This window comes from Saimiri boliviensis, chromosome 13 (genome assembly GCF_048565385.1).
Source record: "Saimiri boliviensis isolate mSaiBol1 chromosome 13, mSaiBol1.pri, whole genome shotgun sequence".
In the NCBI taxonomy this organism is placed as follows: domain Eukaryota; kingdom Metazoa; phylum Chordata; class Mammalia; order Primates; family Cebidae; genus Saimiri; species Saimiri boliviensis.
In genome coordinates, this window is record NC_133461.1 from 42,815,630 (window position 1) to 42,837,647 (window position 22,018).

Sequence of the window (22,018 nt, forward strand, 5' to 3'; positions counted from 1 at the left end):
CCCTTTTTTGTTGTTGTTGTTTTTAACTTTGGCCTCTGATATCTAGCTGTTTGGTGGACCATACCCATGAATTCGTCATCCATAACCTATTGCCACATCCCACAGTTCCTCCTCCTTGAAGCTTCTGACTGTTGTTCATATTCCCCTTAAATTGTCTCCTGTGACTGCATGCCACTGCCAAGCATTATCCTTGTTTCAAATTCTCTACTGCCATGAGTCATTTAACCTACTCTACCCACCAGCACCAGAAACACATTCCCACCTGCACTTTTGGGCTATTTGCTATTTGTGTTGGCAGCTGCCTCAGCAAAAAGTCTTATCCTGTGAAAGCCCCTTGTTTGGAGCAAGAATTTCTTCAAATTTGGTTTCATTGTACATTAATTGGGATCCAGACCTCTCCCTAGTTCCCTAGGGTCATCGACTGAGTAAACCAGCCTCTTTTTTCTTCACTTCAGACTCCAGTACTAACATACTTTTTGGGGGGCCATCATACCAAAAGGTGTTTTTTGTTGTTGTTGTTATTGTTGTTTATTAATTAGCAAGTGGTTTTCAAGCACTTCTCCCTAATTTCTGTATATTTTCCGGGAATCCCTAGGGAAAGGGGCTAGAGGAGGAAGTCACTAGGTGGAGCTGTGGTGCATTTAGGCTCAAACTTTATTTTTATTTTTTATTTTTTTGAGACAGGGTCTCGCTTTGACGCCCAGGCTGGAGGGCAGTGGCTCAGCTATGGCACTGCAGCCTCGATCTCCCCAGACCTAGGTGATCCTCACACCTCAGCCTCCCAAGTAGCGGCGACTACATGCCGCGCCTCTACACTCGGCTAATTTTTGTATTTTTTGTAGAGATGAAGTTTCGTCATGTTGGCCAGGCTGGTCTTGAACTCCTGGGCTCATGTGATCTGCCCACCTCGACCTCCCAAAGTGCTGGGATTACAGGCATGAGCCATCGCACCCAGCCTCAAACTTATTTTTCAATTCTGTTTAAGATTATCTGAGGAAATACATGCGTATATATTGTGACAAAATTTATGTGGGTCAGTTCTCATCTTTTCAAGGGCTATTGTGTTCTCCTGCGAAAGCATGAGGGTTGTAGATGTCAAACCTGACCCTTAACACGTCAGTACTTGGGAGTGTAACCACTTCAGGAGTGGGAGTGGTATGAGGGACTGTACTCAGCGGTACAGCGTTCGACGGCCCTCTCTGTAATCCTCGGCAAGTCACAGGACATTTGAGTTTATCTTCTGTAAAATGGGAGTAACCTTACTGAGTTACCGGAGTAAACGAATCATGTAAGGAGAAGTACTTTCCGAAGCAGTCATGCTAGCTTAGCGAACCGAACACTGAGCAGAACAGCAGGATTCCCACCGCTCGAGCCTCCCTCCCAGTCTCCCTCCCAGCCCCAAGTGCGGGACCGCGGCGGCTCGTCTCCGTGACAACGTTCCAGCGTTCCCGGCCCCGCCCCCACCCGCCGCCAAGACCGGAAGCTGCTGCGAAGCAGGCACTTACCTGGTTTCTCGCCGACGGCGCCGGGTCCGCGCTTCCCCGCCGGGAGGTGAGAGCCGAGGCGTCTTGAGGGCGCCCAGGCCGCGGTCAGAAGCGGTGGTCCCCGGGCGGCGGAGCCGGGACGCGGAGAGGCGGCCGCGCACTCCGCGCCACGCCTCCCTCCGCGGGCCCGCGCAGCGCCCTCCACACGCGTCCCAGTTGCCCAGCCCGCTCCCCTCCGCTCCCGCCGCCTCGCTTCCTCCCCTCGCGTCTGCGCACCCCTTCCCCTGGCCCTTTTCCGCGGACCCCTGGCGTCTGCCCTCCTAGCCGAACCCGCGCCCCCTGCCGGCCCCACGCGTCGCCCGCCGCCTCGTCCCGGCGGTTCCTAGCCCCGGAGGCGGGGTGGGCGCGGGAGGTCAGGAGACTGCCGGACGCCAGCCCTCCCGGAGCCACCTGGCCACAGGGCGGCGAGCCAAGGGCGGCTTCCCCCGCGGAAAGACCCCGGCGTCCCGGGCTTTGGTCGAAGCCTCCCCGCCAGGGACCCCGTCGTGCCGTGTCGAGGGTTCCTTCCCTGCTCAGGTTTAGAGCAGATTCTGCGCCTGGTGCCGAAGTGACAGGGCGGCCACTCTTTTCCAGAGGCTGCTTTAGCCCGGGATCCCTCCTGAATCCGTTAGGGTACCTGACAGCTCCAAACCGGTGACCTCAACCCTTCCCGACCCTTGAGTCTCATCCCCCAGACTCTTCTGGCCCCATTTCATCTGGAAGCGCAGCTGCCTGCCGCCGCTTCCTCCTCTGCGCTGGGACAAAGCACAGGGGGTCACCCCAGGGGCCGCTGCTGCCTTTGGCCTCTTAACCACACAGTACCATGCATAAGTGTGGACAGCCTGGATTCAGACCCCAGCTTTGCCCTTGGCCAGAGTACCTGGCTTTGCTGTGACTGCATCTTCGTCTACAACAGGAGGATAAAAATCTAGGGTTTTTATGAGGATTTAACCTTTATTTTTACTAAAGTGTTCAGAACAGTGCTTGGCACATAGTACATTCTATTAATACGCGTATCTGCTATTATTTGTTTTATAGCACATCATTGCATAAAATTGTATCATTAATTTGGTAACAAGCTTTATGAACTCACAGCTTTATACAGGCACTGCTGTTTCTTTAATACCTAGAACAGTACTTGAAATGAGAAAATAAATCAAATGGCAGGGTACATAAGGAGGGAAGATAGAGGCGGATGTAAGATTTTTAAAGTAGTCGTTTTGTTGAAGCTGAGCAAACACTCTCATATACCTGCTACCCAATTTTAAAAAAATGTGTTTAGGCCGCACGTGGTGCCTCAGCCTGTACTCCCAGCACTTTGGGAGGCCATGGCAGAAGGATCACCTGAGGTCAGGAGCTCAAGACCAGCCTGGCCAACATAATGAAATCCCGTCTCTACTAAAATTACAAAAATTAGCCCCGCATGGCCATGGATGTCTGTAATCCCAGCTACTTGGGAGGCTGAGGCAAGAGAATCACTTGAACCCGGAAAGTGGACGTTGCAGTGAGCCAAGAACGTGCCACTGTACTCCAGCATGGGTGAAGGACCCAGACTCTATCTCAAAAAAAAAAATAAAATAAAATAAAATACAATTAGTTACTGGTGATACTTAAAAGTAAAATGATACCAAATGAAGTGCCATCTTTACCCCTTTCTTGCTAACAAGTTAATAATACTTGCAGAAATCATTGCCTTCACAAGTCACTATGATGGTGGCAGAATTGTGAATTGATACAGTCTTTTGCAATTTTTTTTTGATAATACGTAGCAAGACAGAATTTGCTATTCTCCTTTGATCCCCAACAAGCAGATTCCTTGGGACATGCTTGAAGAAATAATTTGAAAGGAGAAAAATAATATATTCATAAAGATGTGCCTCACAGCATTACTTGCAGTAGTGAAATTAGAAACAACCTAAATTTTTTAAATAGATAAGTAAATAATATGGATATGGAAGAAAAATGGAAATACATTCAGGTTGAGGAATGTGTGATTGCCTTTATTGTTGTTGTTTTTCTTTTTTCCTTCTTCTTTTTTTTTTTTTTATAGAAATGGGATCCCACTATGTTGCCCAGGCTGGTCTTGAATGCCTGGGCTCAAGTGATCCTCCCACCTCTCACCTTGGCTTCCCAAAGTGCTGGGATTTCAGGCAGGAGCAAAGTGCCCAGCTAGCTGATCATGTGTATTTTTTTTAATGGTTCCTTTAACGTTGAAATGATGTTTTAACAGTAAAACTTGAAAAAACTCACACAAAAGTACTTCCCTCATGAGACTATTTCTTTGAGCTCTTTGTAGCAGACTAAAAACGGATAGGCTCTTTGAAATGGCTCCAGAGTCATAGCATTTCCCAGACTTCCTTTTATTTGGGAGCTTCTGTGCAATCCTGGCTGATCTCTTATTGTAATATTCAGTAGCCTTGTGGGCATGGTTTTCAGAATGAATTGTGAATCACTTGTGTATATGAAGTAATGAGTCTTAGCTGTTTGGTTCTCTTAAAGAAATATTATTTAAAAGCATGCTTTCTGGCCCAGGAATGGTGGCTCATGCCTGTAATCCCAGCACTTTGGGAAACCAAGGCAGGTGAATCACCTGAAGTCAGGAGTTCAAGACTAGCCTGGCCAACATGGTGAAACTCCATCTCTACTGAAAATATAAAAATTAGCTAGGCATGGAGCTGTAGCCCCAGCTACTTAGGATGCTGAGTCATGAAAATCGCTTGAACCCCGGAGGCAGAGGTTGCACTGAGTGGAGATCCCACCACTGCACAACAGGTAACAGAGTGAGACTCCGTCTCAAAAAAATAAAATAAAAAAAGCATGGTTTCTGTTAAGACTAGGGTCAGTATGTCCTATACAGTCTTACATTTCTAATCTTAGTTGTTTTGCTCTGAGAAGTATTTGTCTTTTGTCTTCTTTCCACTTGTTTCTTTAATCATATTTAAGGAGTGTCCATAAGGAGAGCTCCACCTCCTGGAGGATTTAAGCCTAACAGTACTGAGCTATTTGCCTGTCAAAATGTCTACAAAATTGGGAAAGTCATCATCACTCCTAACACAAACTTCAGAAGAATGTGTTGGGATTCTGACAGTGAAGATGGAAGAGGAAAAGCAGACCTGTGATCTGGACTCTATCCTCCACTGGAGCAACAGCTACAGCCCAGAGACCTTCTGCCAGCAGTTCAGGCAGTTTGGCTACCAGGATTCACTTGGGCTCCGGGAGGCTCTTAGACAGCTCTGGGAACTTTGTCATCTCTGGCTGAGGCTGGAGGTGCACACCAAAGAGCAGATCCTGGAGCTGCTGGTGCTGGAGCAGTTCCTGGCCATCCTTCCAAAAGAACTGCAGGCCTGGGTGCAGAACCGTCATCCAGAGAATGGAGAGGAAGCTGTGACTATGCTGGAGGGTGTGGAAAGAGAGCTTGATGGACCAGAGCAGATAAGAAGGATGCCTGTGGAGATGAACCACCAGGCTGAATCAAGAGCCTGGGCACATCACTGGGAGTTGAGCTCTCAAACTGTATTCCCATTCAGCACAACTGAATGTTTAGGGGTGAAAGTACTCATGGGTGTCCCAGCAAATAGAAGGTGGCTCTACTTTTTCCCTCCATTGTCCTGTGTCCAGATACTTTTTGCATAGTTTCTTCTTTGTTATTTTATCCTCAAGTCCCAACCTGATGGTGTTCTTCAGGCTCAGTTAGGTCTTTTATGGACAAAGGAAGGACATGATTGCAGAGAAGCTAGCACCTTCAGAAATCACTGAGGAATTGCCAAGTAGCCAACTCATGCCTGTGAAGAAGTAGCTCCACGGAGCGTCATGGGAGCCTCAGTCCTTAAGACCACATGGTGAGGGGGCAGAATTCAGTTCATGGTGGAAGATGTGGGGGCCTTCTGCTCACCACACACATCTCTGCTGATTTATGCAAGAAGCCTCAAATCTCGCCCTCTCATCTCCTTCTCACGGTGGGAACTTCTGTTATTTGTCCTACTAAATGAAGATCTTCAGTATTTTGTTCTGGCTTCTTTTTCAGAGATTCTTATAAAGTCTTCAGATTTTAAATTCTTGACATCGTCTCCAGCAGGGTTTTCAAGCCTTTTTAAAGTAGCCCTTTATCTTCAGGCAGCCCTTGAGGCCCTTCTCTGGGACCCTAAGTTACACAGTCTAGAGACCACTGATCCTCATCATCATTTCCTATATAACTGCTCAGTTACTGGTGAAATCTAGTAGCAAAATTACCTATATGGCTGCTAAGGTGACTTTGCTGTCTTATGTGCTTTAAATACATTTCTCAACTTCTTCACATCCTCAACTGGCCTCAACTGCTCTTTGCATCACTTTCTACAAGTGCTCCAAAATAGCTGCGTAGCAATCTGTTCTTACAGTGCAGATACTAAACAAATAAAGAACCATGGGGAAAAACAAAAACAAAACAAAGAATAAGGGGGTTAGATGAAGGTAAGAAGTGAAAATAAGGCTGAGTTACAGGCCTTGTAGGCTGGAACTACTTGCTCCTGCTTCAGACAGAGTAGCTGTGTTTTCATCTGTTTTATATATATTGGAACTCTAAAATTTCATTTGATAAAAGGGCCATGCTACTTTAAACAGACTAGTGAGGATAAGATCTTATTATATAGAGTGGTAGGAAGGCCTCTCTGATGAAGTAACATTTGAGCAGAAGTCCTCCTTCTAGATGATCATCCTGCATAAAATAGGAGCCAGAGATTGAGGAAAATCCTACTTAGGAGGATCTCCTCCCCTTTCTTCAGCACTGCTTCCGTAGTTCATAGCTGATAGCTAAGCAAGGTTAGAGTTTTTCTGAGGGAATTTTTATAAGAAACTATACAAATAAAATGCAGTAATTTTAAGAGAGATTTAGAAATCATTGTTCACCTTTACTTGGCAAGTACTGGCTCTCAAAAGGCTTATACTGGGACACCTAATACCTCCAGTCTAGAAATTGTCTTGGTTTACTTAGAAAAGTGAAAGTCTTTTCAGGAAAAAGTATTTTTCATCAGGAAAGGAAGGGAGATCATCCCAGACTCAGCAGCTTGGTGTGGTGACTACAGAAGTGACCAACCTGAAAGCCAGGTGTGGCAAGAACCACATTCTACCTGTGAATGTCCTCACGGAGCCCTTTCCTACATTTTTCTAAGATTTGTAGAAATTTGAAACAGAATGCAAAGGGTCCAGGATCTTGCAATACAAGGCAGAGAGAACCAGAATCATGTGATAGAATAATACAGCCATTTAAGGCCACAAAATGACTTCTGTGGTACTGAGTCATGTCTTATCAAAGCTGCTGGGAGATGACCTTGGTCTTAGTGCTGTAAAGTACTAATTGATGCCAGGATTTTGATAGTAATGACTAATCATTGAGGTCACTTTGGAATAAATTGAAAATGAATTTGAGACAGAACCATTTATAAAATGATTTCCACTTAAACTAGTAATAATAAATGAGCATGCCATATACCATGGTTTGAATGTTTGTCTCCTCCAAAACTCATGTTGAAACTTAATCCCAAGTGTGGCAGTATTGAGAAGTGAGAACTTTGAGAGGTAATTGGATTATCACCCCTGTCCTCATGAATGGATTAGCTCATTCATGGATTAATGAGTTAATGGGTTATCATACAAGTCAAACTGGTAACTTTATAAGAAGAGGAAGAAAGGGCTGAGTTAGCATATTAGTGTGATCAGCCCTTTCACCATAAAATGCCCTCTACTGCCTCAGGACTCTTCAGAGGGTCTCCACCAGCAAGAAGGCTCTCACAAGATATACCCCTTCACCTATGACTTCTCAGCCTCAATAACTATAAGAAATAAATTCCTTTTATAAATAAATTACTCAAGTTCAGGTGTTTTATTCTAGGCAACAGAAAATGGACTGAGATACCACCTTTGTGAATAAATACAAGAAATTATTTTAAATTCCTTTTGTAATAACTATTTAGACCCATTTGATTTGATTTTTATGTAGCTTTTTAAGTTAAGTTTATTTAGTTTGCTGCAGCAGGAACGAGAACATGCCATGGAAACTATGGGGTTTGTTATTAAGAAGGAATTGAGAAGGGCTCATGTTAATATTTGAGCGTGTGTTGGGTGATTCTAAGGAGATTGTAGAGACAGCAGGTGGAGCCATTTTCAATTAAATTCAAAGAGTAAAACAACAGCAGCTCATAGTTTTCTTACTCAGTATCACACTCTGTCACTGACTGTTCTCCCCAGACCTCCTTTCTTACCCCATGTTTTTTATTTGTCCTCAGGAGGGCCCAAAGGATCACTTATCATCAGTACCTCTCTGGGTTCCTTTTAATCTTATTTATGTAATTACTTCAGATAAAGGCATCCCCAGTAGTCACAGCCCCAGCCAAGTCATGTCCCCAGACATGTCCAAAACTGTTGTACTTTGCTTTTATAAACTCATTTTAAACTCCTGTCTTTCAGCAGCTTCAGTTAAAATGCCACCATGAGGATAACTGAAGTGATTTCTTTAGGTAATGCATCCAAATTACACTGGCATTTTCACATCCGAATTAGCAGTTCTGCTGGAGCTTCAGGCACCCTGAGTCATAAGGCCCTCTGCATCAAGCCAGATTTGTGTGCTGCCTGAGTGGCCACAGCCCATAAGCAGCCACGTACATTTCTCATAGACGTTAAAGGTATACAAAATAATACAACAGACAGCTGTTCAACCAGTAATATCAAATCCATACAGGAGCAGAGATATTTCTTTGATGGGTACTTAGCTACCCTTGATCTTTGAGGTGCTAGTTATCCTAGTCTATAATCTTCCCTTTATTTGCCTAACTTAAATATTTTCTTTATTTTCCACATTCCTTTTTGGCCCCTTGGCTTTCTTCAGCTCATTTCTTGGCATAGTTATTGATTCCTTTATGATTATTAAGCTTTTGTTTGTTTATTGATACTCCGGTACTAAATCTTGTTTCTTACTCCCACGGCCACATCGGATTCCTCTACTTCGGTTTGTCTGTCTGCATCTCCAATCATTCCTTCTTTTTAAGCCCTCTCTTTCCTTCCAGACTTTCCTTAGTCTCTGACATACCTTTTAATTCTTATTCCCTTTTCTGTCTTTTCCACAGAGCTTTGCATCTTTATAGTTTAGTTGATTGCCTCCTCAGTATGTAAACCTTTCTCTTTGTCTTATATAATCTTCTCAATATTATGTCATACACTCTCCATCCTCTGTAATGTGTGTTGTTTTATAAATATGCTAGCTAATAATCATGTATATTTAACTTGGATCATTCTCTCTCTTTCCTGGTGACATTTGTTTTTCTACTTCAGATGAAGACATCAAAACTATAATTGTGAAATCTGTTTCAAGGCAAAAGACTTCTTCAGGCATAGAACTGCATTACGATGCTTCCAACAGCCTTCATATGAATGCCTCCCAGAGTTCCACATATAGAAGAACTTACGAACAAGTGGTAAGTTTGCAAGAAGACAAGGAAATCCTTCTCAGAAAAAATAATACAAATGCGATGAATGTGGCAAAATCTTTAGTCAGAGTTCAGCCCTTATTTTACATCAGAGAATCCACAGTGGAGAAAAACCTTATGCGTGTGACGAGTGTGCAAAGGCGTTCAGCCGAAGCTCGATTCTGATTCAGCATTGAAGAACCCACACTGGCAAGAAGCCCTGCAAGTGTCATGACTGTGGCAAAGCCTTTAGTCAGAGCTTGAATCTTTTCAGACATAGAAAAAGAAACATTAGAAAAAAGTCCCATAAGTATCATGAGGGAATCAAAGCATTTACTCAGAGCTATTTTGGCACAAGGGAAGACACAAGGTGCAAACACTCCTTAGCACAAATCAGTGGTCTTAGTTGACACCAGTCTCCTTTCAATGGTCATAAAAGCCATAGGAGAGAAGGTTGAAAATCTCATGTCAGCATTATTTGCTTTTCTGCTTATCAATGCTGTGTTAATTCTGATGTTTCGGATTCCAAAGCTTAATTGAGATTTCCATCGCTATGCAGCCCTTGAAAAGACATTCTCAGACATGTTCTACTATTTTCATTATTAACACATATAATGAACTACCATGTATCTTTTTAGACAAATACATTTTTTCCCTCATTGAGAAGGAATGTGTGAGTTACTCCGTGTAAAAATAGATATCCTCCTCCATTTCCTAACTTGAGCACTAGAATTCTAAAGACCGAAGATTAAAGCACTCTTAAAAAAAATTCCTGGCTGGATGCAATGGCTCACACCAGTAATCCTAGCACTTTGAGATGCTAAGGTGGACGGAGTCCTTGAGCTCAGGAGTTCAAGACCAGCCTGGGCAACACGGTAAAACCCCGTCTCTACTAAAATACAAAAAATTAGCCTGGCATGGCAGTGTGCACCTGTAATTCCAGCTACTCAGGAGGCTGAGGCAGGAGAATTGCTTGAAACCAGAAGACAGAGGTTGCAATGAGCTGAGATCGTGCCACTTCACTCCCAGACTGAAGTAGCCTGGGAGACAGGGCAAGACTCCATCTCAAAAAAAAAAAAAAAAAAAAAAATCCTATTTTGTCTTTTGTTACCAGATTCAAAATATGAACATAGGATTGCAGAGGCCCAAAAGAATTTGTACTTCAAGACTAGGCTGACGTGTTTCAGGTCACTTTCAGGAGGCAGATAAAGGGCCTTAATCGCTTATGGAAGGTCACAAGAGCCTCTATACTATTCATGATACCAAGTTAATTTCTCATGTTGGAAAAAAATAATCTTGTTCACAATGTAGTTTGGAAATAATTCAATGGAAACATTAAGAAGACTGCATGCCTACAAGGAGTCTAAACATAAGGAATGTTTTCATAACAATATTATTCAATGCGTACTTCTGTAAGGTGGATGATCATCTTAATGTAAAGAAAAAAGGGAGATGAATGAAATTGTCTAACAAGACTGTTGTACCACAAGTGCTGGCAGGTGCAGTGTGTGATGGAGAAATGTACCACAGCTTAACTGGAAGAGGAAGCCCTTAACTGCTGATGACAGTGCTTCAGTGTTCCCTTTTCTGGACTAAATTAGCTATGAATATGTTACAAGCATCATAAGACAACCTTTTCAGAGTCTTCTGCATTCTTAGTAAGATTAGTTTCTAGACACACTGTTATGAAATGAGAACATGGATTTTGATGCTCTTGTACATATGAACAAATCACTGAAGTTCAGTTCAAAGGGTCCATTGCAATTCCTTATAAACAACTGTTGAACCTAACCATTATAGTTTATATGTGTCAAGACAACATTTATGGGATATTTTATTTGGCTTACCTATGGGGATATGAGTAGCTATATTTTTATATGTATTTAATTCAGCCGGATTCCCTGTTTAAAATGACTGATTAATACATTATTAAAATTATTCTGACAGTATACAAACAACATAATGATCTCTTTTCCAGAGATTCTTGATAAAACTCTGTAATATTATTACAAAAATACATGTATTATGTTTTCCATGATGCTATAGTTACCCAGTATGGAGGCAAACATCAGAAATCAAAGTCCTTGGAATAGAGAAGAGGCTCATAGTCAACTTCTTTGTCTGGTTGGGTTCCTCACAAAGTGTAAAACTCATTGTTCTCAGAAAATCCAACCATATCTTAGAGTAACTCCAGAAATTGGCTTAGAGGAGCTTCAGATATGTGGAATTACCACACTCTGCTTAGTTAGTATGCTGATAAATATAAGATTAGTAGGAGGAGAAGTGAATGTAAATTTTATTATATAATTTTCTGATAGTGATTATGATTTGTAGCTTTAGTAAATATGAATATATACTGAGTTCTCTGTACTTCCAGTCATTAAAAATGTAGGATTTTTTTTTTGTTTGTTTGAGGCCCATTCTCTTTGTAATTAAAGAGAGGAACAACCCATCTATTGAAATAACAAATGCCTCAGAAATGTGTATATTGTGAATTACTGCTTAATTACAGAGTTTCTTAGGTTCTATGTGAATAAGATGATGGAATCTAAATCAAGTATTTTGAAGGAAGCACTCATCTTCACTTGGTGCTGCCATCAACTTTGTAAGGTTGCATTCTCTTTATTGTGAATAATTTGAATGTCTCCACCAGAAAGTGGTGTGAATCATATCATCGAAGTATATGATGAATTTTTAAAGGGGGTTTCTGTGTACTTTGAATTATTTTGCAGTTATGTAGGTATCCTAATACGTTTTTGGTACTAGTTTATGTAAAAGGAAAATTAGTTGAGCTAACTTCGATTTTTAAAATTAACATTTTATTAGTACCCCCATTATATTGATTAATTTTCAGGGATAGTAAATACTCCAAAATGAAATAGGTATTGATTTATGGATTTCACTTCATCTGGATCTCCAAGATGTAAGGAGTTAAGCCACTCCTTACAACAGTGGCTTAACACAGCAAGCCTTTCTGTGTTAGGAATGCTCCTGGATGCAAAATCCATTTTTGGTGGTCTAAAGAAATAGGAGTTTTCAACCTGAAATCTGGAAGGTGGGTTGCTGGCTCTCAATCAGCAGCTGGAGGATGACTGGTCTAACTTTATCTCATGTTATTTTGTCTGATTTTCGAGAGAGCTGTGACAGCTCTAGAAACTGGGATTAAGTCAGGAAGAAGAGATAGCCAGCCATGCTAAGCAAAAGCTTTCTGAAAACCCTACCAAAATTGGGCTTATGCTTCCTTGCTGCTAGTGTGTCTGGTAGGGTAAGCATTTTCAAACTAGAGGAACAGCAGGGCAGATGGGAGTTGAGGATGATATGGGGTTTGCCAACCATGTTTGCCATACTAATCCTTTGTCACCTTCCTTCTTATGGGCAAACAACTATGCCTTTCCTTCCTGCATTAAAGGAGAAAAAAAGGTAAGAACTCTTACAACTTCTTGCTACTAGATTTGCCAAATTATTTACACTTTACCCATCATTTCCTCTCCCTCCTCTGAGAATGAGAGACGGGTCTTTCCCCTCTGAGCCTCAGTATTCTCACCTCTGAAGGACCTTGATTGCCAGTCATTCTTCCTCTCTTCTGTTTCTTCACTCTCTGCCTTCCTTCTGCATCCATCCCTTCAACACTTAAATAGGCTGTTGTGACCCTACCTCCAAACCTATATTTTTCCAGCTTATACTGGCAAAATTCAAGATGGTGACTAGTCCCTGAGTGAGGGGAAAATTGTGGCCCTTAACCTTGCCCTCTTCATATGCATTAATCTCTCAATCAAAGTAATCTTGCTATGGCATACATTTTATCATGTCATTTCCCTGCCTAAAACATAGGCTTTCCCTTGCTTTTAGGATAAAGTCAGAACTGCTAAACAAGATTTTTAAGGCTCTTTGTGATCTGACCACCACAGCTTACCACTTCACCTTCAGCTCTTGTCATTGCCTCCTTTATGCTTCAGCCATTCTGCTTTACTGGAAGTCCTTCAGCCTTTGGGCCTTTCCATGTACTCCTTTTGAACTCCTGTCTAGCTTTCACAAGTTACCTAATTCCTGTGTATTCTTCATGTTTTAGTTTAAGTACCACTTCTTCCTTATACCCAAAGAGTAGGTTGGGGAGTACCACCACTCTGTTATTTTAATTGCATTATCAGTCTGTTCTTATTTTTACCATTATATTTATCTCATGAAATAAAACTTTTTTTTTTTTTTTGAGACGGAGTTTCGCTCTTGTTACCCAGGCTGGAGTGCAATGGCACGATCTCGGCTCACCGCAACCTCCCGCCTCCTGGGTTCAGGCAGTTCTCCTGCCTCAGCCTCCTGAGTAGCTGGGATTACAGGCACGCGCCACCATGCCCAGCTGATTTTTTGTATTTTTAGTAGAGACGGGGTATCACCATGTTCACCAAGATGGTCTCTATCTCTCGACCTCGTGATCCACCCGCCTTGGCCTCCCAAAGTGCTGGGATTACAGGCTTGAGCCACCGCGCCCGGCGAAATAAAACATTTTTAAAGTATTAAATTGCAAATATGGCCCCAAGGAAGAGGAATATAAATGACACCTTGCAATGGAAAAAGTTATGGAGTAGCAAAAAGAAAAATTTTTAAGGCTCTCCTAGTCCTGGGAAGAGTGAGTGAGAAAATGAGAGGATTAGGCCCAGATGTCCTTTCACCTCTGTTGCCCAACCCCTGCAGAATTATGGAGGGGGTTAGGGGAGAATCAAGGGGAGAGGGCTATGCCCCCTTGCCATTGAGTGCATTGGGAGGAAAATTGTTGAACAGACTGCTGGTGCTCCAACACTGAACTCTCATAAAAATGGCAATTCAGTGTTAGGTAGAGGGCCTTTATCAGCTAATATGCGGCTTGGAAGATATATGGCAGTTCTCTGTGCCCAGCAGGAACCTTGGAAAATAGCTGACTATAGAGCTGGTAAGTTGGGATAGTTGAGCAAAGTAACCTTTGTGGATCCTGTAGCTAAGAGCTACAGGGCCCACCAGACCTTACTGGGGACCTATAGCTCTTCCTAGAAAAAAAGTGAAGACAAATCACCAAGGAAGAGACACTGGCCTCCAGCCCAATCAAAAGAACAGATGGTTTGTTCCTGCAGGTTTGGTGAGCAAGCACCACAGCAGACCAGCTGCCCAGAATAGAAACCAGGGAAGATTGGAACAGCAAGCCCACCTAACATGCAATCCATAGCAGCACCTAATCACAGGGAATGTATGCCCCAGCTTCCCAAGAAGATGGTAAAAAAGGGCAGAGTGAGTAATAGCCATGAGAGGGAATTGAACTTAAAATGGACTGAATAATTCAATTTAATAATTATTAACTACATATAACAATTTAATTCAGCTCTTTCACCACCCATCCACCCAACGCAGCAGGGATTCAAGAAAAAAAGATTATAGTTATAAAAAAATAAACTACGTTTTTCGTTGCTTATTTCAGAATCAACGTGATAACCTTCTGTCCTGCTAAATGGAGATTATATCTATTTCTGTACTGACTCCACTATTTCATGCTGCTTGAGAGCATGAGCTGCCTCATTCACTGTTGTTTCCCAAGCCTCTGGTACAGTATGTGGTGCATAATTGTGACTCAAATACTTGTGGAACAAAAACACTTGAAAATTACATATCTTATATGGGATTACTGCCTACAATATATAAAGAACCCCTCCAACTCAACAACAACCAGAAATTTCAAAAATGGGCAAAAGTCATGAATAGACACTCCTCCAAAGAGGATACATAAATGGCCAATAAGCACATGAAAAGATGCTCGACATCACTAATCATTATGGAAATGCATATCAAAACCACAACCAGATACCACTTCACACCCATTAGGATGGTTACTATTTAAAAAAGAAACAGGTATTGGAAAAGATGAAGAGAAATTGGAATGCTTGTGCGTTGCTCTTGAGAATGTAAAATGTTGTAGCTGCTATGGGAAACAGTTTGGTGGTTCCTCAAAAAATTAAACAAAATTCTTATATGATCCAGTAATTCCATTTCTATGTAGATACTCAAAAGATCTGAAAGCAGAGATTCAAACAGGTATCTGTATGCCAATGTTCATAGCAGCATTATTTGAAATAACTAAAAGGTGGAAACTACACAAATGACCATCTACATATGAATGGATAAAATTTGATACAGACATACAACATAATGTTATTCAGCCATAAAAACAAATGAAATTCTGATACCTGCTACAAGGATGAACCTTGAAAACATTAGGTTAAGTGAAATAAGCCAGATGAGAAAGGACACATATGATTCCACTTATTTGAGGTACCTAGAAAAGGCAAATTTGTAAAGACATAAAGTCAAATGTGATTACCAGGAGGTAGAGAGAAGGGAGGATGCAAGTTATTGTGGATACATGTTTTCCATCTGAGGTGATAAAAAAACTTCTGAAAATGGAGAGTGGTGATAGTTGAATAACATTATGAATGTTCTTAATACTACTGAATTGTACACTTAAAAATGGTTAAAATGATAAATTTTTGTATATTTTATCACAATGGAAGACAAAAGCATTGGAAGAAATAAAAATGAAGCTGCTTTTTTTATAATCCCTGCCATAATACAGCTTATATCCTAGCAAAGAAAAAACAAACAAACAAAAAACTCTGTGGAATGAACGTTGTTCAAAAGCAAAGAATCTGAAAGATAAAAATACAGATACTACTTGGTGAAAGGACTGAGTGACTATAAGCCCAAATAATGTTTCCTTTGTCACTAAACATTGAGGACAGGAGATGACGAGATTATCCAAGGAGCCCTGGAAGAATATTCAAATAGACCATATAGGCCACAAATCCTGAATGGCTAGGAAATAATATTAAAATTGGTTATAATTTCTTAGATTCAAAATTACTTTCTTGTTTAAAGCTATGTGTTTAATTACTTTGCTGATTCCTGAAATTTTGCTCACTGGATGTACCTTATTGTCTGGATGTATTAATCTTGGTTGTCTTTAAATGCTAAATGGTTTGTCTTCAACTGAAGGGTCATTTTTATTCAAAGGTGACAATGACATTGAGAGACAGCTTCCATAAGTTGTAGAATGCTAGTGTCACAACTAATGATAAACCACATAGAAATTTGCTATCTTTTCCTACATAGCTTTGCTGGCTGCAGTCTATCCATCTTAGAAGTAGTTGTCAGGATTCTAGGTAGAGTATCTCCAGTTGGACATGTTAACATGCTGCATCAGAACTGGATCAGCCTAATTAACTTTGTTTTTTATTTTCTGGCTATTAGCAATCTTGTCACCTAGGTGGTTTTACAGTTTGACTTTTCCACCCCAAATGATTAGTCCAAGACAATCATGATCATCCAATTCTACCTGTGGGCCACGCATGGTGGTTCATGCCTGTAATCTTAGCACTTTGGGAGGCCAAGGCCAAAAGATTGCTTAAGCTCACAAGTTCAAGACCAGCTGGACAACAAAGCAAGACTCCACCTTTTTAAAATGGCAAAAAAAACCAAAAAACAAAAAACAATTCCCCCTTTTGCTTTTAGTTTAGAAATGAGTATTACACCCAATCCAGCCCAATGAGACATCAGGAGACGCCTGCCCCATGGCTTCTGGGAAAAGCTTGCTTGCTTCTAAAAAAAAAAAAAAAAAAAAGAGACATGGAGATGTTTATGTCCTATTCCCAGATGTTACTATGACTGGTAACAATGCCAGAAAATGTTGCATCAGCTGGAAGATGAAGCTGACACATGTGGAGGAAAGAGCTATGAAAAGTGCAAGATTTTAAGCAGATAAATGTGAATGGAAAAAAAAAAAAAGAGAGAGAAAACTACAGACAAGGAAGACTGAAGCCCTAATGTACTATTCCTTTAAGTAGCTATATTAGAAGAATAGAAATGTTTAACATCAATTATCTAATCATACACCTTAAGAAACTAGGGGGTAAAAAAACAAAAAAGCAATTTAAACCAAGTGGGTGGGGCAGGCGTCAGGGTAGAATGACAAAAATAAGAACAGAAGCTCTGGTTCCATGGAAGATAGAATAAGGACACTCTACCAAACCCCATCTCTCCCACTAACTGGAAAGCTTGGACAAAATGCATGGGGTACCTATCTGAGGCTTCTTCAAAGTAAATGACAGCAAGCAGACTGGAGAAGAGCAGAATTTGAAATCTACAAAACTAGCATTGAATTTACTATCTACCCCCCTTGGCATCTTATTGCTTAGACTCAAAGGCAGCCTGAAACCCAGAAGTGCATACTGAGAATAAATAGAAAGGGTTCCAAGACAAGAGTTCTGTTTCTGGCCTAAGGAACTGTACACTTAAAATGGTCAAAATGACAGATTTTTATGTTACATATATTTTACCACAATGAAAAAACTATAGAAGAAACAGAAACGAAGCTGCTTATAAAAAAAAAAAAAAATCCCTGCCCTAATAAAGTCTGGAGTGGGAAAGGGGGGTTCTAAGAGTCGGAGAATAGGGAAATCCCATATACAGCATTTATTCCTTTATTTCCCTTCTCTTCTACCCCAGTCTTCAGGCAATACTATGGCAGTAGCAGTGGCATCAGCAGCACTGCAATGGCAGCAGTCTTTGGTAAGGCATCTAATTTAATTTAATTATCTATTTATTTTAGAGACAGGGCCTTACTCTGTCACCCAGGCTTTGGGAAGGCACTTTAAACTCAGAGGGAGAGAAACACTTTGTTCTGAACAGTTGCTTTTGTCCCAGAAGCACAGAGCAAATCCCCAAATCCCCATTGCTTTTATTATCTCTGTGTCCTCTGCTGCTTGGACCAGGTTACAGAATGCAGCTGGGAGAAGTAAACAGCAGAACTAAACCAGGAAACTGAAACCCCAGCTTTCTAGCTGAAGAACTAGTAAAGGAGGTCCCAGGGAGCCAGAAAAGTGATAAAGTTATTGCAAAGAGGAGTGAGGTCTCCTGAAGTTTTGTATGAACCCCATCTGCTCGCCTCTAAACTGAGCATGGGTGAAGCCGACCCTAACTGGCACATCACAGGCATTGAGAACTGAGCTACAAGATAGACTATCACTTAGGCCCCAGATTGGCCACTGGGTGGCACACACAAAGACCCAAAATGAAATGGAAATGTTTGAAATCTGAACTGACATTGGAACTACAGCCCACACAATGTGAATCAGAACTTGCTACCTGACCATAACTAGGGCAGTTGTCTGTTAAACAAAAACATCAACATTCTTCTTATGACTTAAATAATACCCAGGATCTGACAGCATAATATTGAAAATGTGCAGGACACAATGCAAAATTACTAGGCACAGAAAGAACCAGGAATATAGGAATATCTCAACTTGCAAGAGAAAAGAAAATCAAGTGATGCCAACACCTAAATGATAGAGATGTTAGGATTAACAGAAAAAACTTTAAGGCAAGTTTTATAACCATGCTTTGAAAGTAAGGGTGAATGAATGGAAGGATATATACCAGGAAAGAAATGGAAGATATAAAGAAGAAACGAATGGAAATTTTTGAAGTGAAAAAATACAACAATCACAATAAAATATTCACCTGATGAATTCAATGATAGAGGAAATAGTGATAAATCAATAGAAGTTATTGAATCTAAATGAGACAGAGATTAAAAGATTGACAAAGAAAGATGGTATTGGATTGTACAAGAAAACTACAATCCAAAATCTTCATAAACATAGGCACAAAGATCCTCAACAAAATACTAGCAAATTGGGCCGGGCGCGGTGGCTCAAGCCTGTAATCCCAGCACTTTGGGAGGCTGAGGCGGGTGGATCACGAGGTCAGGAGATCGAGACCATCCTGGTCAACATGGTGAAACCCCTTCTCTACTAAAAATACAAAAATTAGCTGGGTGTGGTGGCGCGTGCCTGTAATCCCAGCTACTCAGGAGGCTGAGGCAGGAGAATTGCCTGAACCCAGGAGACGGAGGTTGTGGTAAGCCGAGATTGCACCATTGCACTCCAGCCTGGGTAACAAGAGTGAAACTCTGTCTCAAAAAAAAAAAAAAAATACTAGCAAATTTAATTCAGCAATGTATAGAAAGGACAAAACATCACGACCAAGTAGGGTTTATCCCAGAATTGTACAGTTGACTCGGTATTCAAAAATCAGTCAAGGTAATTTACCATATTAATAGTCTCAACAGGAAAAGCCACATGGTTGTATTAACTGATGCAGGAAAAGCATTTGACAAAATTCAACATTCGTTTGATGAAAGGATGAAAAGAACAAAAAGAGGCTTCTTCAAACTTATAAAAGGCATCTACTAAAAACCTAGGGTTAATATAATAATTATGAAAGCCTGAATGTTTTTCCCTTTAAGATTGAGAAAAAAACAAAAAGGACATCTACTCTGCACTCCTATTCAACATTGTATTAGAAGCCCTAACCAGTACAATAAGGCAAGATATGAAAATTATGCACAGCATGGCATGGTTGTTCATGCCCATAATCTCAGCACTTTGGGATGTCAAGGCAGGAGGATCACTTGAGGCCAGCAGTTTGAGACCAGCCTGGCAACACAGCAAGACCCCATTTCTACAAAAATTTTTAAAAATTAGCCAGATGTGATGGCAACAGCAGTAGTGCCAGCTACTCAGGAATCTGAGGTGAGAGGATCATTTGAGCCCAGGAGGTTGAGGCTGCAGTGGACCATGATCATGCCACTGTACTCCAGCCTGGGTGACAAAATGAGGCCCTGTTTCTACTTTTATTATTTTTTTAAATTTTTGTTTATTTATTTCTTTATTATTTTGTTTTTTTTGAGACGGGGTTTCACTCTTGTTATCCAGGCTGGAGTGCAATGGCGCGATCTCGGCTCACCACAACTTCCACCTCCTGGGTTCAGGCAATTCTCCTGCCTCAGCCTCCAGAGTAGCTGGGATTACAGGCACGCACCACCATGCCCAGCTAATTTTTTGTATTTTTAGTAGAGACGGGGTTTCACCATGTTGACCAGGATGGTCTCTATCTCTTGACCTCGTGATCTGCCCGCCTCGACCTCCCAAAGTGCTGGGACTACAGGCGTGAGCCACCACGCCCGGCCCCTCCGTCTCTACTTTTAAAAATTAAAAATGAAAATTATACAGATTGTTTATTTTTAAAATAAGTGCTCCCAATTTGAGGGTAACATGTATAGCTACCTAAAAACTCCCACTGAATCTACAAAAATCTTCCTAATAATAATAATGGAATTTAACAAGGTTGTAGAATATAAAGTTATCTTAGTGAGTTTGGGCTGCTATAAGAAAAATACCGTAAGTTGACTGGTTTAAACAACAGAAACTTGTTTCGGTATAGGAAGCGTGATGCTGGCATGTTTAGCTTCTGGGGAGGCCTCAGAAAACGTACAATCATGGTAGAAGGTGAAGGGGAAGCTGGTACCTCTTACATGGCTGGAGCAGGAGCAAGAGAGAGGTAGGAGGTGCTACACACTTTTAAACAACCAGATCTCTTGAGAACTCTATCACAAGAAAAGGACCAGGAGATGGTGTTAAACCATTCATGAGAACTCACTCTCATGAATCCAGTAGGCCTCCCACTAGGCCCTACCTCCCATCAGGCCCTACCTCCAATATTGGGGATCACACTTTGGGAGGCCAAGGTGGGTAGATCATGAGGTCAGGAGTTCAAGACCAGACTGGCCAACATGGTGAAACCCTGTCTCTACTAAAAAAAAAAAAAAAAATACAAAAATTAGCTGGGCATGGTGGCTTGTGCCTGTAACCCCAGCTACTTGGGAGGCTGAGGTAGGAGAAATGCTTGAACTGGGACCCAGGAGGCAGAGATTGCAGTGAGCCAAGATCATGCCTCTGCACTCCAGCCTGGGCTACAGAGTGAGACTCCCATCTCAAAAAAAAAAAAAATTGATGTTCATAAATGTTAACAAGTTTTGCTCTGTAAAACACATTATTAAGAGAAGAAAATATAAGCTACAGACTCAGAAATATTTTCAAATCACAAATTAGACAAAAGACTTATATCCAACATAGAATTTCCAAAACTCAATAGTAAGAAAAAAATTTTTAATGGAGAGGAAGACTTGAGCAAACACTTCATAAAAGAATACTTATGGGTGGCAAAAAGCAGCTAAAAAATTGTCCAACATCATTAGCCTTTAGAGAAATGCAAATTAAAACCATGATGAAATGTGACTACACATACATTAGAATGGCTCAACAACAGCAGCAAAAGACAATACCAAGTGCTGTTAAGGATGAGGAGCAACTGGAGCACTCACACATTGCTGGTGGCACAAAATGGTGCAAACACTCTGGAAAACAATTCAGCAGCTTCCTTGAAAGTTAACCATGTACTTACCATATGACTCACCAATCCCACTTCTAGATATTTACTCTAGAGAAATAAAATACATGTTCATATAAAAACTGGTCCATGAATTTTTTTTTTTTTTGAGATGAGTCTCACTCTGTTGCCCAGGCTGGAGTACAGTGGTGCAGTCTTGGCTCACTGCAACCTCATGCAGTTCTCCTGTCTCCGCCTCCCAAGTAGCTGGGATTACAGGTGCGTGCCACCATGGCTGACTAATTTTTATTTAAGTAGTGATGGGGTTTTACCATGTTGGCCAGGCTGGCCTTGAAGTCCTGACCTCTAGTGATCCGCCTGCCTTAGCCTCCCAAAGTCCTATGCCCAGGCTCTGTCCATGAATATTTATAGTAGCTCTATTCATAATCACCCAAATCCAGAAACAATCCCAAAGTCCCTCAGTGGTTGAATGGATAAACAAACTATGATACACAGAAGTCAAATACTACTCAGCAATAAACTGGAATCGACTATTGATATGTGTGACAACATAGATGAATCTCAAAGGCATTATGATCAATGAAAGAAAGCAGCCTTAAGGTATTGCTTTATGATTCCATTTTTATTACATTCTGGACAAGTCAATACTATTGTGATAGATGACAAATCTGTGATTGCCATGGATTAGGGATGTGGGGAAGGTGTGAGTACAACTTGATGGAATTTTATGGAATGATGGAACTATCCTGTATCATGATTTTGGTGGTCATTTCACAAATCTAAAACTCAGAA

General features: G+C 41.2%; 1 protein-coding gene across 1 annotated transcript; it reads left to right on the forward strand.

Annotated features, from left to right (window-relative positions):
* The first annotated feature begins 4,211 nt into the window (after positions 1 to 4,211).
* ZNF396 (zinc finger protein 396) lies at positions 4,212 to 10,819 on the forward strand. The gene is given in 5 exon segments (XM_010335431.3): positions 4,212 to 4,970; positions 5,218 to 5,362; positions 8,826 to 8,963; positions 8,966 to 9,169; positions 10,074 to 10,819. Coding segments are annotated over 5 exon segments (1,014 nt in total). The 5' UTR covers positions 4,212 to 4,538; the 3' UTR covers positions 10,169 to 10,819.
* The last annotated feature ends 11,199 nt before the right edge of the window (positions 10,820 to 22,018 follow it).